The sequence below is a fragment of the Schistocerca nitens genome, chromosome 1 (genome assembly GCF_023898315.1).
Source record: "Schistocerca nitens isolate TAMUIC-IGC-003100 chromosome 1, iqSchNite1.1, whole genome shotgun sequence".
NCBI classification, from domain to species: Eukaryota; Metazoa; Arthropoda; class Insecta; order Orthoptera; family Acrididae; genus Schistocerca; species Schistocerca nitens.
In genome coordinates this window covers 1,266,985,437-1,267,005,350 of record NC_064614.1, presented here as the reverse complement: position 1 = coordinate 1,267,005,350, position 19,914 = coordinate 1,266,985,437, and the positions used below count along the sequence as shown (strand labels likewise).

Here is a 19,914-nt window from a genome sequence, read left to right as displayed (position 1 = left end):
CAAAAACTTCATTGTTCATTTGCATCATTTTCACCTGCTCTCCATTTACATTCATGCTGTATATTGTTACCGCAAATTTTTAGGATTGCCAACTTGTGTTGTTTAGTCTGATTGCTTGCATCAAAAAGGTAAATTCTGGTAATTCACCCAAAGGTGATAGAAAAATAAGATGGCAGCACATCCCTACATGCAAAGCTTTTGGTGCAATAGACAGAATGCCATCTCTCAACATCGAGGTAAGATCCAGTCACAGTAATTGTTCTGTGTTGAACTAATAGGAAAAATTCTCTCCTTTACAAATGTCATGTAAAATTATCTGCTGCATATAGATAAATATGTACAGCTTTTATTCTCAACAAACCAATTGTTGCCCAGTTTCAGTTGCTTTCATTACCATAACTTCATTCTATCTTTAACAGTTTTACAACATTCAGTACATATATTAAATGACTACTTGATCCAGCAGTAACTGTTTTATGTCTCTTAAACTGACAGTTGTATTTGTCTGATTCACAATAGACAATGCTTTGTGTTGCATGCCAAGTATTCTGTCTTTTGAGGTCTACCAAATCTTTTTAAATACAGTTTAAATACTTGTCAGTTGTTTATAAGTGTAGAAGAATAGACACAGTATTTTTATTTAATAGATTCCATAATTATTGTTATGGCAAAAAAAGAACACCGAAATCTCATGTTTTATGATTTTTCGGCTGTGCTGACTCCTCTTATTTTTCTGACAAAGACTGCAAGTGATGCAATCAATTCTATGTTGTTTCCAGAATTCAGTGAGCAGAAATAAATTACAAGAAAGAATTTATATGATCAGACATTGAAGTAACAGTTGCTGTCCACTCAGGATGAAAGCTTACATGAAGGCTGTATATTCAGTTTTTAATGGTTTTCCATATTTGTTTTATACATATGTTTTTCAGCTTATGTACATGCCAAAAGATCAATTTTATTTTACATTGCTAGGAATGTGAGTTGTAGCAATCAACTTTAAAGCACAATACTCTATGTAGTTCTTCCTGTAAAGTTCACATTTGTTACCATTCCCACAAATTACTCGTAGCAGTACTCAACATGTAGAATCAGCATATTGAAATTATTCTTTGCTGTTCAGTTGAAAGGTGATAGGATTATTCTAAATCTGTGTGGCATATGATAAAAATGAGACACTCCATTTCAGACAACCATTGTAAAACAATATTAGGTTCCTTTCTCAAACTGGATCTGCTTAAAGTAAGATAAGATTTTGTGGTTACACATAATTGTGACATCCAATGTGATAGTATTTGTATGACTCATTTATTGTTGCCCCTAGAATGTGACAATTTGCTTACATCCATATATTCTATCTCATTTTCATGATGTCCATGAGTTCCAGTAAAGATGAGGCCCAGTATAATATGTTAGGTCTCATAGTAGTTCCTTCAGTCAACAGTCAACATTGCAATGTTCAGAACTGACATCAACCGATACTGACGATCTACACCGCAGTGGCTGACTTGAGAGAAAATGTAGAGGTCTATTAGATAGAAGGCCCTTAGGAAACTTGATAATCAGTTTGAGTGGGTGCCTTGCTATGTATGCAATTATTGAAAAATTGATTTCACAAATCAGATACTTACTATACTGTGGTACCTTGAAACAGCTTGTCCTTGTAAAGTAACAATCTTGACACATTACTTGGAGATGTCACCAAAATGTCTTGAGATTGTAAATGCGTAGGTGAATATTGGCAAATTTTATTTACATAATTACCTACCCCAGTTCCACAGGAAAAGGTCAAGCCAGTGAAATCTCTGCAAAGCGTTTCAAATGTCCCTAATGTATATTGTTCGATTTCAAAAACCGTTATTAATACGAAAAGTTATTTGCCCCTCAGCATGCCATCAATTGCTGTAAATTTCGTATCGAGCCAATAATGTTATATTTATGGCATCCAAGTTACATGGTTGCCCCTAATGTTGGTGAAGCTTCCCTCTTCTCCACAGAAAACATTGTTGTATGCTGCCTAGCTGTGCTGTTAATTTTCTGTTGTTTACTTTATTAATTATTTGTTCTTTTAGGCCATTTGGTGAAATGAGTGACTGGTTATACTTTTTGACATCTCCATTTGATTTTGTGATGTATATGTTGTAGAAAAGTACTTGGAACTGGGTGCCTAATGTGTCATTAGGAAACAGCATTTGACCCTTTCATTATATAGGTAACATATGACTACTCTATAGCCTTTATATACGGAGACTAGAAGATATTAGTGACCTGAGTTGTAAAATTACTTCTAGATTATTGTCTGCTTGTGAAGCAAACAGCTGATCTAGGATTAAGATTTGTGGCAGATATTCATGGCATTGAATAGGTGAGTAACATTTGTATTCCTAAAAATTAAGCACATGTAACCTGCAACATCTACTTTCAGTAATTGCAGTGAAGTGTGTGTGTTTGATCATCATTTACACGTGATTTCATTATTTATTTATATTAATAAAAGGTGCTACTTTCAATATCTGATTGCCAATTTCATCCTTCATACTGAGCATCACTTTCTGTATCAGAGAGAATATTTCTGTATGGGACAGAACTACTTAGTACAAACATAGTAACTTACCTTGCACTGTTTCACTGGTACTCTGTGGTTTAAGGAAATTACTAGTAGGAAGTTATGACAGGATTTTTGCTATTAACATATGCAATAATCCAGAATCCATGTATAATTATGAAAAAGAACAGGCCTTGCATTAACCCATAGTTTGTGTATATGCTATAGATCTGAAAACTCATTTTTGAAGTTATGGTTTGAGTCCAAATTGTGATTTATGGGTTTAAATGATGACATTTAAATACTGATAAAGTGAAATCTATGAAATACCTAGAAGATTGTGGCAGATACACTATGGAAGTGCTCTTATATTTGGTACTTCTAAACATATTATTTGATATTTAAGTTTTTGGTAACAATTTATAAAATTTACATAACTCATTTCTTTATTGCAAGCAAATTATGACAATCTTTGTTACAGTTTAACAGATCAATTTTCCAAAAGATGTGACCTTATATATCCAATATATTTCCCATTCAATAACAACTTCATGTAGGTGCAATTATTCCATACATGTTCAACACATCTTCATAAAAACTGATATACCCCTAACCAGTAGGCCTTCTGTTGGGAAACCACATTTGCAGTCTTTAACACTTATTATACTGGATATATGCAAAAAATATCTCATGTTGTACAATAGTATAAACAATTATTTTATGAAGTAAATAACAGTATGTGTAGTTAAAGGCTCAATCATAAAGATTGAATGTGTTTTACAGAAAATGTGTCTGATGCAGTTTTGGTTGTTTAAAAATGCGAGTATAGTCTGCATCTTTGAACTGCAGAGTCTTCATATTAAGTCAGTTACTAAAGAAGATAAAATGTTTATGCTTTGTTTCACACTTCCTTTCGAGTTTGTTTACATAAAATGTCACAATGGGTTGAATTTTCTTGACTGATGTCTTATTAAAATAAACTTATGTGGTGTGATTCTCAAAAAATAAAGACAGGTAGCAGAAATTGTGGGGACAAGTATCTTAAAAATATGACCAAAACCTTCAAAAACTTTTTAAAATATCAACCACTATGAATATCATAATATTATATACACATATGAAGAAAGTACATATGTTGCAAATATTGTAACGTCATTTTGTAACAGGAATGCAAATTTAACAACACTTTATCGCTGTAAAATTGTTATCTGACTTAACCTTCTATATCACATTCATTTTTACAGGAAAGCAAAACCAGTAGCACATCTGTGTATTGTACCATGATAAAAATTGTCACTTTTCAAGAATATGAACCAAACTCTTGTAAAGTAGTAGTAATTTTATGTTTTTGACAGAGATGGTTCTAAGGACTGTTTAACTAGTCCTCCCTTTCTTACAGGCTTTCTCTGCTAGTACCACACTCGGCTGTTGCTCACAACAACAACTTCGAAATTTCCTACAGGCTTTTCTCTAATACTAGCTATTGCTTCAAACTTTTCATGTATTTTACTTTTATGAATACATTCTCTTAAAAAACTCATCTACAATATGGAGCAAATTCTTATACTACTCATGTTACTCATAATCACATAAAATTCATAAACACTGGCTTCGCTTTGTAATATGTTAAATATTATGTAGGCCTCTGGTGATTGTAATCCTGACTACGTATTTTATTTCTGGAATATCAGCAAACCATAACATTTCAGTTATTGGCATGACTGTAATAAACTGTCTGTCACTACAGTGTACCAACAGACTAAGACTTAATCAAGTTATACTCTGTAAATTACACTTGATTTAAGATGCACTACTTTACAATATGTTGAAACTATGCCAACACCATTTACTACTGCAGAATTATTATGGAATAAGAAGTATAAAATGTTGGAAGTACAACAGAACTAGTCTTGCTTTTTTATAGAACAAAATAAGGGAAGGGTTGGGGAGATATCTTTAGTCAGTTTCCTGAAAAACGTTAGGCATGCTTAATTATATCAAATACAGGTATAATTGTAATGGAAAACAGAAACATCTGAGGAACACAGTTGCTGTTGACATTTTAATTCATCAACAAGCAACACTGCAATGGCGATGGACTTTTTGCTGCAGTTTGCTTAATTCACCTACTTTAATCATCTATGATCTCAATGATGAAGTGTAATGTTAATCCAGATTATGTTAACAACAACGCAGAAGTTAAACACGAGAATCCTTTTTTTAATTTCAGAAAAAGGAAGTTCTTGTTCTTAAAGGCCTAATAAAAGTCTATCAATGAATTAAAGTACTTCTAATACAATGTAATCTATGTTTAACATTTACTACTAATGGTGTTATCGTTTAAGAGCTAGTTAACTATTGATCAATGGTGAACAGTAGCAACCCAAACAAAGCTATTGTCTAATATATTAATCCACTGAACTAGGAACGAGAAGCATTTCTCCCTTAGTGGCAAGTTGATGTTCACAATTAGGAAACCTGAATTGCTGCCTTCATTTCAAAAATGCACCATGTTTATACCTGAGAGAATTTTCTCGGAAATATCTTCATTAGGGGCATGCAATGAAATTTTGAACAGCTGCAGTTATCACAGTCCAAATGATGATGTTTAGAGGCAACATTGAATCAGTCATGATACTTATTTTACTAGTGTCATATTGTTGTATAATTTACGATTTATTCAACAACTGATGTTCTCTGTTGATGTATAGTATCATATAATTTAAAAAAAGCGGAAAAGGAAATTTTGTCTGCAGCATTAATTTAGGTAAGTAGCTTGATTTCTCTCAATGTACTAATTAAATAATATCGAAGAATATATTGATCTTACATTTGTTCTCTTGGTAATGGAACAAAGTGACAAATTCTCTTCATCATCACAGAATTTTGAGCTTCTTAAAAATAGTTAAATGTATTTTTTAAATACAATGGAAGATACTAGCAGTAAGTTTGTACAAAAATTACCATAAATAATTCTGGACAAATGTTATTATGTGAAAAATTATTTGTTAATTGAAGTTTCTGTAATTCTGGGCAATACAATTACAGACATTAATATTATTTGAGTGACTTAAAAATTACTTATTGCCAAAGTTATTTGCTTGGTGATATGTTTTCAGTATATATTATTGCTTTTTCAACTTAATCCCATAAAAATATTGCTGAAGGCCTAATAAAATGATTGGGGCACTAAGGTAATCTCTATATCACTTAACTGCCAAGATGTTATTGATTGAGAAATGACATTATTTACTTTATTTGGCTTATATATTTTAGCAACGTAGTTATTGATCTAAAATTCAATACGATGTACAGTAACAGCCAGTTTTTGTGGAATGAGTTCTTTCCCAACACAACAGGAATTTGTATATTGCTCAAAGGATTTTATTTGCAAGCTATTTTCGTTTTGGAAGAAAACTGCCAGTAGGGCAGAATTTCAAAGATTCAAAAAAGGAAAAGAAAAGGAAATTCAGCAGTTAGACACAAATATGATCCATATTTCATTGCATATCTAGATTCTGGCTACTGAATGGCTATCTTCAGTGTGTTTAAACCAATTCATACTGACTTGCAAAGCTTGTGAAAATACATGTCGCTATACGACTTTAACATGCACATACCCAGATTCCAGCTTGAGTGTGGCTATGTACATGGTATGTTCGTATAGTAACATGTTGTCACAAGCTTGATGTGTCTATATGACTCATACCATGAAGGTAGCTAATCAACAGCTAAAATCTAGATTTTCAATGACTGCTTGCTGATTACGGAATTCCTTTTCCTTTTTTGAAGTATACCACAGTCGCTGTGCACAACTGTGCTGATGGGGTCAAACTTTGTTACACTGTCACCTGATAAGAAGTAATGCATCAAAGTAGCAATTACTCAACTCATACACTGATGTATACTTTTAAAACGCACTCAAACCTAAAACTGTGAAAATATTTAGTAGTACATTACTTTGGATTGGGTCTCCTACGGAAATTGACAAGATACTGAAGGGAATGCAGGCAAAAGTAAGAAGAGTTTTAATTATGGCTGTCTTATGATGTAAACTGAAACAGAATGGAATTTTTCAAAGAAATGTATGTAAGACTACATATATTCGCTGCTGAGAAAATTATATGGTTTTGAGAAATTCCCAACCCTTATTTTTCTCAGATAATTCGAACAGAGACATAAACTAGAGAAGCACAGTAAGAGTTTTCTAATTCCTCTGAAACACTGTTCTTTAAGTGAAGCAACAGGTGTGAGAGATAGAGAGACAAAGAGAACACATAATGTAAGGGTGTTTCATTCTTAAGAAACAAACAGCAACACCACACAGTATTTATATCTTGATAAGAAGATAAATAAGATGAACTAGGAACTAATTTGCAATCAGTAGTTTTGCAAATGAAGTGATAATTACCTATGTGCCCCAGCAGAAATGTAATACAATGATCTTTCAATATGGTCACCAGCATCAGTCTAAATACAGGAAAATTTCCTATTCATATTTTCATTGAATATTACTCAATATCATTTCTATTGAAAGAAAAATCGAAAAAATACATTTACATATGCCCATTTCAGTAATGTGATATGATAAGCAGCAAGTAGCGCTTAATTTAATGCTGAAAATTTTGTTTATAAAATGTGTTTTTACAACAGTAATTAAATACTCTGAGATCTTTGAATCCTGGTAGGAACAGCACGTCCTGTCATAACAGATGGTGTTAAAACAAAGGGTAGCTCAACATGGCGGTAAAAATATCTTTCAGTCTGATGTAAAAGTTGTAAGTGCCTTTGTCATCCTTATGCTCAAGCATTTTACTAGCGAGCTCAACTGGCCATCAAACTGATTGGAGACACGAGCATTGTTTCTCACATGTGAGAAAAATTTTGAGGAACAATAAGAAAATATAGCGCAAGTCTGCTTCTTGAAGTAACTGAGGGAAAATATTTCTCAAATTTCTTATTAGTCCAGACGAACTGCAGTGGCACTTGTTAGCTGTTAGTGTACGTTACTTTTCCTGTTTTTGCAATTGTTTTACATTGGCAATTTTACTATTATTTTTAGATTAAAAAGGATGCATCATAGTACTCATTACCAAATATGCATAGGAAATGCTATGTGTGAACTACTTGTCAGTAGTGTCTTAGCCAATACCAGATTATGATCACATATTGTCTGTATTGTGGCCGAAGCAGTAATTATTTATATCCTCTAGTGAGGATTCTGCTGCAGTTAGTTCCGGAATATTATGGCAACCATCGAAGGGACTGATTTCTGGAAAATTCCGAAGTTTTGTGTGGGGTCTCGTAGTGCTTATCCAAGGTTAGGCATGCCAATTACTAGACGATGTGTTAGGAGAGGTGGCAGAAACAACTATGATTGTCTTTGCGTCACAGCATTGGCTGACAGATGGAATCTGTTTTTCTTACGTGAATTTTTTTTTCTTGTCACAATTGTAATTCAAGACTGCAGCTGCACAGCGCAATACAGTTGGGCACGTACGCAAAACAAATACCTGCACGGATTTTCGGGGAGACCTTTGTCGTACGCAGCTCCGGAGAAGCGCATATAATAATAGTAAATTGTCACAAGGCTTAAAGCGAAGCAACCGTTCTACGTGTCTATATTTCGTGCTGCTTTGTGGGCTTCTGCTTCTTGTTAAACAAAACTTCACGAGGGAAACGGGGAAGTCTTATGTCTGTTAGTTTGACAGGCACTCATCTGACAGAAGGGAACGCGCACGCCGCCTTCCTGGGTTCTGATTGGAAGTGGCCACTATCGTCTCCGATCATTTAGTTGCCTTCCAGAGCTACTAGAGGTCCCGGAATATTTGAAAAGTTTGCGTACCTAAAATGACATTATTGGCTGCACTGATACGTGTTTTGAGTTCGATTGATTTCTCGTGCCGGGAAGAACTGTCTCGTGTGTGTGTGTGTGTGTGTGTGTGTGTGTGTGTGTGTGTGTGTGTGTGTACGATTGGGAACGCAGTGGCTGAATCGCCGCCAGATTAGCGGAGGTGCTTCCCCGAAGGCAATGCTGGCACATAGATCCTTTTCAGAGGCACTTAACGGCAGCGAGGGCGCGAAGCGACAACAAAAACGTTTGCACTGTCTGTGTACCATCACTCGAGTCCTGTCCATTCGTCGTCGGGAGGCGGCCTGCGGATGCGTGAGGCGAGACGAATGTGCGTGCGGCGTACAGCGCAAGCAGCGGGGCCGGCGTCGGCGGCAGTGCGGGGGCGGCTAGCCGGCGCCGAGCGCGCAGTGCGCCGCCCAGTGGGAGCGCAGCGACGCCTCGTAGGCGGCGAGCGCGTGCTGGGAGGCGGGCCCGCGCACCAGCCACCGGAAGAGGCGCACGCCGGGCGCGCCGCCGCCGCCGCCGCCCCCGCCGCCCCCGGCCGCGGCCGCCGCCCGGGCCGGCCATCATAGCCCGCTGCCGGCGTCCAGCACTTGCAGCGACTTGGTGATCACCTCGTCCTGCAACAGAGAGCGCGCGCGCCACCCGCTCACGTCAACAAGTCCGACTGTCACTGGCCTGTCGGAGGGGCTCCACAGTTATCCACAGGGTGACAATTATCGAACTACACACACATATATAAAACAAAGTTTTGCATCACTCCTGAAGGTACACGTGGGCTGTGGATATTGTATCACAGACACAGTCCCTTTGACTGTTCAGAGATGTCACTAAACCCGCCTATAGATGTACACAACAACGCACGAGCTGCGCCTATTAGACGGAGGGGGTCCGACAGCTGATCAGTTCCAGCGATTCCACCAGAAAGGAGGTACATGGCTCGTGTTGTCTGCAGTTCAACCAAGCCTAGACGGTCAATACCGCTGTTCGATCGCCCCTGAATTGTTGCTTTGTGCCGGGAAGGGCTCTCAACAATGGAAGTTGGCAAAAATGGCTCTATGGGACTTAACATGTATCGTCATCAGTCCCCTAGAACTTAGAACTACTTAAACCTGAGGACATCACACAACACCCAGTCATCACGAAGCAGTGAAAATCCCTGACCCCGCCGGGAATCGAACCCCGGAACCCGGGCGCGGAAAGCGAGAACGCTACCGCACGACCACGAACTGCGGACGAACAAGGGAAGTGTCGACGCGTCAAGGAGTTAACCAAAGCGATGTTGTTCGGACAAGGAGGAGATACAGAGAGACAGTAACTGTCGATGACATGCCTCGCTCAGGCCGCCCAAGGGCTACTACTGCAGTGGACGACAGCTATTTACCGATTATGTCTCGGAGGAACCCTGATAGGAACGCCACCATGTTGAATAATGCTTTTCGTGCAGCCACAGAACGTCGTGTTACGACTCAAACTGTGCGCAATAGGCTGCATGATGCGCAACTTCACTCCCAACGTCCATGGCGAGGTCCACCTCAGCAACCACGACGCCATGAAGCGCGAAACAGATGGGCCCAACAGCATGCCGAATGGACCGCTCAGGATCGGTATCACGTTCTTTTCACCGATGAGTGTCGCATATGCCTTCAACCAGACAATCGTCGAAGACGTGTTTGGAGGCAACCCGGTCAGGCTGAACGCCTGAGACACACTGTCCAGCGAGTGCAGCAAGGTGGAGGTTCCCTGCTGTTTCGGGGTGGCATCATGTGGGGCCGAAATACGCCACTGGTGGTCACGGAAGACGCCGTAATGGCTGTATGATACGTAAATGCCATCCTCCGACCGATAGTGCAATCATATCGGTTTAGGATACTGGCGAGGCATTCGCCTTGGTGCGTGACGATCCGCGCCCCCATCGTGCACATCTTGTGAATGACTCCCTTCAGGAAAACGACATCGCTCGACTAGAGGGGCCAGCATGTTCCTCAGAAATGAACCCTATCGAACATGCCTGGGATAGATTGAAAAGGGCTGTTTATGGACTACGTGACCTACCAACCACTCTCAAGCATCTGTGCCGAAACGCCGTTGAGGAGTGGGACAACCTGGACCAACAGTGCCTTGATGAACTTGCGGATAGCATGCCACGACGAATACAGGGAAGCATCAGTGCAAGAGGACGTGCTACTAGGTATTTGAGGTATCGGTGTGTACAGCAGTCTGGACCAGCACCTCTCAAGGTCTCGCTGTACTGTGGTACAGCATGCAATGTGTGGCTTTCATGAGCAATAAAAAGGGCGGAAATGATGTTTATGTTGAACTCTATTCCAATTTTCTGTACAGGTTCCGGAACTCTCGGAACCAAGGTGATGCAATGCTTTTTTTGTTGTGTGTATATGAAAGAAAACGTAAATTAGTTGCAAACAACGGCGTGGACAAACTTTTTTCAATATTTTAACGTCAGTGCCATTATTCGGATTTAGGTTTTGATATGTTCGATTTGCCTGCCATCGTTGGCGATGATATGTCACCGACGAATAGCGAAATTCTGCATGGGCCGCTGATCGATGACCTCGTGAATGGCTGTTTTCAGCTCAGCAATGGTTTTGGGGTTCTTGCTGTACCCTTGTCTTTAATATAGCCCCACAAAAAGGAATCGCATGTGTTCGGATCTGGAGAATAGGGCGGCCAATCGAGGCCCATCCCAGTGCCCTCTGGGTACCCCAGAGTGCGCTCCCCAATGTGCTCCTCGAGGACAGCAAACACTCTTTCGCTGGGGTCGACTTCTGTCTTGCATGAACCACATCTTGTTGAAATCAGGGTCAGTTTGAACAACGGGAATGAAATCATCATCCAAAATCTTTGTAGTCACCGTGCCATCGATGAATATCGCATCGATTATTCCGTGACTGGACACTGCACGCAACACAATCAGTCATAGAGGGTGAAGTGACTTGTGGATCGCGAAACGCAAATTCTCAGTCCCTAAATGCGCCAATTTTGCTTACTGACGAAGCCATCCAAATGAAAGTGTTCTTCATCGCTAAACCCAGCCATACAACGCATACTAAACCCCATCAAGCGTCGTGACCAACAGTACATTTTGAACGGCCTAACGCAAACCGTTCAAAAGTTAAGACGATTTTATTTCATATAGTTTAATAATTGTCACCCTATACGTTAGACAGTTTTAAAGTGGAAATAGATAGATGTACAGGTAAGTACTGAAGTACTGTGACAGGGATGTTTCATTCAAATCGGCCAGAGGTGCCGGGTCTCACCAAAAATTTTGTTATTTTTTTCAGTTTTGAATGATACATATTGAGTGGTGTCGTAGGACTGCCAGAAACTAGGCATATACAGGTCCAGCCCTCTCTGCTTCAGACACACACAAAGTGTATCATTCTGCAGTGACAACCAGTTTCTCTTTCCCAATACCTCTCATCCAAAGGCAGGGCCCAGTGGCAGGTGGCCAGCAGCCCCTCTACTGCCTCTACACTCTTGGCCCACAGCCCCTCTACTCCCTCCACACTCTTGGCCCACAGCCCCTCTACTCCCTCCACACTCTTGGCCCGCAGCCCCTCTACTCCCACCACACTCTTGGCCCGCAGCCCCTCTACTCCCTCCACACTCTTGGCCCGCAGACCCTCTACTACCTCCACACTCTTGGCCCACAACTCCTCTACTCCCTCCACACTCTTGGCCCACAGCCCCTCTACTCCCTCCACACTCTTGGCAGACAGACCCTCTACTCGCTCCACACTCTTGGCCCACAGCCCCTCTACTCCCTCCACACTCTTGGCCCACAGCCCCTATACTCCCTCCACACTCTTTCCCCACAGCCCCTCTACTCCCTCCACACTCTTGGCCCACAGTGACAATGGCGCAAACAAGTGGTTTCCCATTCTCCACCTCACCCCTCACCAAAGCACAGCTGTGGGCCAGTGAGCGTAGGTCTTAGTGGATGGACCGCCGTACATCTACCCCTTATTCCCCATACGCTGTGAGACCAGTGGCAGATGGCCCTTACTGCCCGCACACCCCCGACTCCTAAAACTGCAGTCGCAGTGACATGACTGAGCTGTTTCGCTTTCTACATCTCAGCCTTCACCCTAGTGCATCTTAGGGCCAGCTCGCGTGGTTCTGGTGGATGGACCACCTCACCCGTACTCATCAACCCTGGCGCCCCATCAAACGCCGCAGTCCCTCCCATATTCTCCTACCCTTGACCACAAGTCTTCAAAATGTTTGCGGCCATTCAGCTTGTGCCCGCAACACCTAATTGTAGTTGCTGTCACGTGCCTTACTTCATTCTTTCCTCCACCCTGCACCCTACTGCCATTCATCAATGGGAAATGTGGTAAACAGCAAATGATGTCCCATATTCTGGAACCGTATGTTTGAAAATCGAGTGTTCATACAGTAATTTTAAAATGGGTAAAGTACGAGGGTTTCCCAGAAACTAATGACCTCATTTTTTCTTCAAAACTTCATTATTGAACATAATGAGAATTACACACGCCGAAGACTGATGTTTTATCAACACAACCTATTTTTGCACGTAATATCCAACCCATTCAATGGCTTTCCTCCAGCGTGAAACAAGGGCGTGTATGCCCTAGCGGTACCAGTCCTTGTCCGGTGGCGGAGCCAGTGCTTCACTGTGTGAATCACCTCCTCATCGTCCCCAAAATATCTCCCACGAATGGCATCCTTTAATAGCGAATGACAACATCAGCTCGCTGCAACATGTCAGGTGCGACAGCCGGGGATGGTCTCCCAGACCGCTGCAAATCGTGGATCTCCGCCGAACCGCCTTATGATGACCTCGCCCCATCGTGCCCAGCGACTAACTGTACTTGCGTCGATACCAGTTGCTCCATAGACTTTGCACAAGCGTTTATGAATATTCCCCACAGTTTCTTTCTCTGCAGTGAAAAATTCAATGACGGCACATTGTTTGTAACGTGCATCACCTGCAGACGCCATTTTGAAACAGTTCTGTAGCTACGCTATCTGTCGGAAGTACATACGTAACGTTTCGCATTCGTAGCATTGTTTTCAGCTGAGAAAAAAAAAATGCTCTGCATTACTTTCTGTGCAATCCTCGTACACTCTTTGCTTAAAATGCCGTTTCATTTATAACTATGGAAGAGAAGCTGGCAATCAAGTGGTTAGGCGCACATCATCCAAAAGATTTCTTGACGTCTCAACTCGACGGAAAAAAGAAGAGAACTTTTGCAACGCATGGTTCTGTAAAAAGTCTTGGATAACAGTGATTGAAGAGAAACAAAATTTTTTCTATTCTGTGTTATTTGGTGATGAAGGATTGTGGACAACAGTCGGCTGTGAGGATCTAAAGTATTTAAATGAACGAGTTAAGAAACATGAAGAAAGAGGACTTCATTTACAAAATTGTTGTAAACACAAAATATTTGGCACAATTAACATTGCTGTTCAGATTGACTCGGCATATAAAATGTCAATTCAGAAACATAATGAATAATTACAAAGAACAGACACATATTAGACAGAATAGTAAAATACTTACGTTCTTAGTAAAACGAAAAACCAGTCGAAAGTTGGAAATTTGACTGTTTTTTGTTCACTGGATGCCTAGTTTCGGGCCGAGACCCATTTTCAAATCATCGTACAGGGCAGAAAACCAATTTTACACTGATGTATAATACGGGTATTACCAAATTTTTTAACCAAATACCAAAAATACGGAACCATCGTTTGAAGAGTTGTGTAACACAGTCGAGAGTGGTATTTCTGAAGATGTGAAAACCACGACAGAAATGTGCAACGAACAGTTACAGCGTATACAGACAACTGACAGTCTACTCCTTCCGCTGCCGTAAGGAAACCTGGAGAAGGGGGCGCCCTGCGCCCTGTCAGAATATAGGAGGCCTTTTTGTATTTAATAAAATGTGCTCCAACTGTCAAGAACACAACGATTAATACAATAACCGTACAAGTCAACAATGAAATTGATGATTTTACAACCTTTTCCAAAACAGTCAAATACTTAAAATCACTGAACTGTAAAACACAGCAGCGCCACATACGGCGCGTATTACGAAGCTATATGCCACGTTGGAACGAAAACATCATTAAATATGAACAACATCTCCATCACTTGAAACGATATATTCAGTATTTTTGGCATACACTTAAAAAAATCGGCAATGCCCGTAATATACATGACAGTAAATTTGTTTTTCTACTATGTAGGATGATTTTAAAACGGTCCTCGGCCCTAAACTAGTCATCGTGTGAATAAAAAATGTAAAATTTGCAACTTTGGACTGGTTTCTCGTTGTACTGCTATTCAACAGCTACTCCAGCATGCTGAGGTTCGTGCTTATGTTTTGTTGAGCTCATGAGTTAGCAATAAAGGCTCACAACTAAAGGCTCACAATGGAAAACGGGAGTCAGCAAACCGTTGCAATTTCTTAGATTTGTTATTTCATCTAGGAAATCTTTACAGCGTGTTAGATGACCACTTAAGCAGTTCTAGTTCTTCTGTGTGTAAATATACCTCACACATCATACAAAATAAACTTTTGGACTCTATGTATCAAGTTTCCCTTGAATAGGTGATTAAAGACATTAATGTTGCCACATTTGTATTTGTGCAGGCAGACGAAACAACAGATGGTACGTGCAGAAGTGAATTTATCATTATACTACGGCATATTAAGGGGAAGAAACTTTTTGAAAATATTAATGGCAGAAGAGCATGTGGGCTTAGTGAGCGCCTACAAAAGAAGTCAAGAAAAACTCATCGCTCAGGCATACGATGGCGCCCGAGTAATTAGTGGCAGCCATGGTGGCGCAGAGTACTTCCCCACATTCCAAGCATGTCCACTGTTATGCGCATCAAATGAATTTGCTTAACCAGTAAGAACATAAAGGTTCTTTTTTGAAAGTACTTCTGGATTTACAACATCTTTCTCTTCATCGCCTAAGGGAAGCGATTTGTTATAGACACACTGAAACGAGAGAATTCCTTCATTCTCTTCAACTAGATGGAACTTCCAGTCTCGCGTAGTAACTAATGTTCAAGAAAACGAATTACACTTATTGGAACGTTTTGAAAAGATTGAGTAAGAAGATTTGTGGGATGAGATTACAATAAAAGAAGCATTTGCATTAAGAAATTTACTTCACAATGCAGACTTTGTTCCTGCTAAATTTTTTCTACGAGGGTATAAAACATGTCGGTATTTCGTATAACGCAGTTCAGATGGAGATTGGAAATGACATTACTACACAGAAATGCATCAGATCACTTTGAGTCAGCTGTTTTTGAACTACGAGAGAATACTGAAAGGTATCGAGTTTTGGAAGATGAATGTTTTGCTCCTTCAAAAAAACGTTCCAATGTAGCACTGAACAAGATGCTTAAGAAGTGTATGCCATTGTGACCAACCAACCGAAAGGAAGATTCCGAAACCCTCATGTATTCAGTAGCTTCGAAATTACTGATCCAAAAGGTTTGCTTCACTCAAAGAACATTTCCCAACCACTTCGGCCAACATTTGTTCATTAAGTCACAGTCCCTTTATTTGCTATGATAAACTGAAAAATGAACTGTCGGTGATTTATCACAATAATACGTTTAAAGGTATTACATCGGTTTTTGAGCTTTTCGCCTTTCTTGTGGGGCATTCCTTTGAAGAATAGTTCATTGAAGTGCGCAAAACATTGCAAATTGCACTAAATACACGTTTCAACAGCAGAGCAGAGCCCATTTTCAGTACTTGAAAAAGAATTAAAACCTTCCTCCGGAGCAGTATGGGTTAGGAAAGGCTGAACTCACTGGCTGTTTATTCCATTCACAATGAGGAAATCAGTCAAATTCCAAACTTCAACAACAGAGCAGTTGATATGTTTGCCAGTCAGAGGAATAGGCGAGCTCAACTGTTGTACAAGTAACCTGCCAGGATACAGACTTCATTAGTTAATGTGTCAGTTTCGTAACATACGAGTGAAACCACTTCTAGGCAACGTTGTTCCCTGAGTTTTTGCCCTTGGCCGAAAGGCAAAAGACGGGAGGGCCTCCATATTTGCACTCTGGTGTATTCCTAGTCGAGAAGAAGTTACAGGCTTCCTCCCACAGTTACACTTTTTTACACCACAATCCGACTACAGAAACACACCTAGAATAAGTATCAGTATCAGCAGAAGGAGCGCTGCCGAACTTCGGTTTGAATACAAACAACTGAAAACCTCTAAAATTATTCAATAAAATGTGATACCAAAGAATTATCTCACACATCACACATCCTTAAAAGCACATGGAAAATCCCTGAAGCTGGTGGACCAGACCAATTACAATATCACACACACACACACACACACACACACACACACACACACACACAAACCCACAAAATTGTGAGTCCACGTCTTACGTCTGTATATATTTTATCATTAGCTACAGCATATATACCATGTTAACTATCTGTAGAATGTGTTTAAGCAGTATGACATAGATGAAGGTTATATAATGAACACTACAGAACAAGCGTATTCAAATACAGATATTTGTAAAGAGGCAAAATATGGCGCTGCGGTCGGCAACGTCTGTATAAGACGACAAATGTCTGGCGCAGACGTTGGATTAGTTACTGCTGCTACAACGGCACGTGATCAAGATTTAAGCGAGTTTGAGCGTGGTGTTATAGTCGACGCACGAGCGATGGGACACAGTACCTACAAGGTAGCAATGAAGTGGCGATTTTTCCGTACGACCATTTCACGAGCGTGCCGTGATCAGGAATTCAATAAAACATCAAATCTCCAAGATCGCTGCTTCCAAAAAAGGATCCTGCAAGAACGGGACCAACAACGACTGAAGAGAATCGTTCAACGTGACAGAAGTGCAACCATTCCGCAAACTGCTGCAGATTTCAGTTCTGGCCTTCAATTAGTATCAGCGTGTGAACCATTCAACGAAACATCATCGATATAAATGAGATTTTCACTCTGCAGCGGAGTGTGCGCTGATATGAGTCTCGGTCCGGCACACAGTTTTAATCTGCCAGGAAGTTTCATCATCGATATGGGCTTTCGGAGCTGGAAACCCACACGTGTACCCTTGAAGACTGCACGACACAAAGAATTACGCCTCGCCTGGGGCTGTCAACACAGACGATGGACTGTTGATGACTGGAAATATGTTGCTTGGCCGGACGAGTCTCGTTTCAAATTGTACCGAGCGGATGGACGTGTACTGGTATGGAGACAACCTCATGAGTCCATGGAGCCTGCATGTCAGCAGGGTACTGTTCAAGGAGATGGAGGCTCTGTAATGGTGTTCAGTTGAAGTAATATGGGGCCCCTGATATGTCTCTATACGACTCTGACAGGTGTCACATACGTAACCATCCTGTCTGATCATCTGCATCCATTCATGTCCATTGCGCATTCCGACGGTCTTGCGCAGTTGCAGGAGGACAATGCGACACCCTACACGTCCAGAATTGCTTGAGAGTGGCTCCAGTAACATCTTCTGAGTTTAAGCACTTCCGTTGGCCACCAGTCTCCCCAAACATGAACATTATTGAGCATATCTGGGATGCCTTGCAACGTACTGTTCGTAAGAGATGTGGTGTCACCGCCAGACACCACACTTGCTAGGTGGTAGCCTTTAAATCGGCCGCGGTCCATTAGTATACGTCGGACCCGCGTGTCGCCACTGTCAGTGATTGCAGACCGAGCGCCACCACACGGCAGGTCTATAGAGACTCCCTAGCACTCGCCCCAGTTGTACAGCCGACTTTGCTAGGAAAGGTTCACTGACAAATACGCTCTCATTTGCCGAGACGATAGTTAGCATAGCCTTCAGTTACGTCATTTGCTACGACCTAGCAAGGCGCCATTACCAGTTTATATTGAGAGTATAAATTATGTATCATCAAGAGCGATGTTCTCCAATTATGGATTAAAGTTAAGTATTCAAGCCACTACGTTCTTTATTTATTAGACTCAACTCCTTTAATTGTTCCAGACCTCACGCCAGTCTGCGTGAGATTAAACTCGTGTATTTCGGCCTCCTCTAGCAACACGGTGTTGGCTCTTCTGCCAACACTACAAGAGATGTCCACCCCTCGTAGTCTTACTGATTTATGGACAGCCCTGCAGGATTCACGGTATCACTTCCCTCCAGCACTACTTCAGATATCAGTCAAATCCATGGCACGCCGTGTTGCGGCGCTTCTGCGTGCTCGCGGGGCCCTACGAGATATTAGACATGTGCATCAGATTCTTTGGCTTTTCAGTATATTTCATTCTGTTACCATTGTTGTCTGTACATAGGGGCCTGAAGATGGCGTAGTAAATCGCCGAAACTGATAGCCAAATAAAATAACAGTTTGGAAATTAGACAACTGAAAGGTGTTTGATATGACATCCTGTACTGAACAGCCGAGTCCCACAACCATCTCAGAAGAGATGGACGTTCAGGGACAGTCACGTCCGCACTCCATCACTACGTGCAGGGAGGGGGGCGTGGGCTTCAGCTCCTATATGTGGCAATTGAGCGTGTTTACCATGCCGAAAGTGTGGAATGTAACATTGTCAGAGAAACAGACGAAATCGAGGAATACCTCTGTTTCATCAGTGCCAGAATTTTCTCCGAAACGCCTTCCGTCGCGGTCTCTCCTCAGGCTTCATTTTTGACGAAGATGCAGTTTTTAGGCTCATAGACGCAACCTTTTATAGAAAACATCGTGTATTTTCGAACGAGGTAACTGTAACTGCCTATTTGCTTGTCGGATTGATTTTCCGAGTCTTCGCTTGTTGGACGTACGGACTTACTCAACAGCAGGCTCTGGAATTGCGTGCTTGGCTTGGTGGTACTACATTGAAAGCAAACTCCCAGTCTTCAGAACCAGCTTGCCCCGTTTTCTGATTGTTAACTAAATGGGAGCATTGCCAGTTGGTCGCAGTCAATTCTCGCGGCGGAAACGGGGTTTTACAAGTGTAATAGACTTAGCTCCGTCAGAGAAAGCCTATAGAACACGTTCTGCTGTAGTATCTACATGGCTCCTGACGTGCCTTTACGTGAACAGGGGAGTTACGCGCATGCGCATGTGCTACCAACTGTCCCGAGCAAACACAAAAAAATTTTGGAGTTACTTTACTTCCAGAAGCAAACTGTTACTAAATATCTTAATTACATTTCATGTTACTAGGATTTCTCTTATTATATATTTAATCAGACTACCCTGTATATTATAAAGATGATTTTTTTTACCCTAAAGAAGCTGTTTGTAAACTGAAATGGTACAGATATTGTAACCTATATAACGTACTTCCGTAATATGATGTAATTTTACTGCGTTACTGCCATTAGCGAAAGTCAGGAAAGTGTAGTACTGCTTGGCAGGGAGCAAACTTGTGCATCTAGTGCTCTCTCCGGACGCGAGGGTTACGTCAGAGCGAGTGGGCAGGAGAGGAACTACTTGATGGTCAGATGCGAGAGTGAGTGCACGCGCGAGCT

The 19,914-nt window shown here is 41.1% G+C and overlaps 1 protein-coding gene across 1 annotated transcript in view; it reads right to left on the bottom strand.

The window, feature by feature from the left end:
• Positions 1-8,917: 8,917 nt before the first annotated feature.
• Positions 8,918-19,914, bottom strand: part of LOC126233988 (calsenilin-like) — a 306,257-nt gene continuing 295,260 nt past the window's right edge. Inside the window, exon 7 of the mRNA XM_049942898.1 lies at positions 8,918-9,019. Within this exon, the coding sequence (XP_049798855.1) occupies positions 8,966-9,019 (54 nt within the window). The 3' untranslated portion in view covers positions 8,918-8,965. The remainder of the gene's footprint in view (positions 9,020-19,914) is intronic.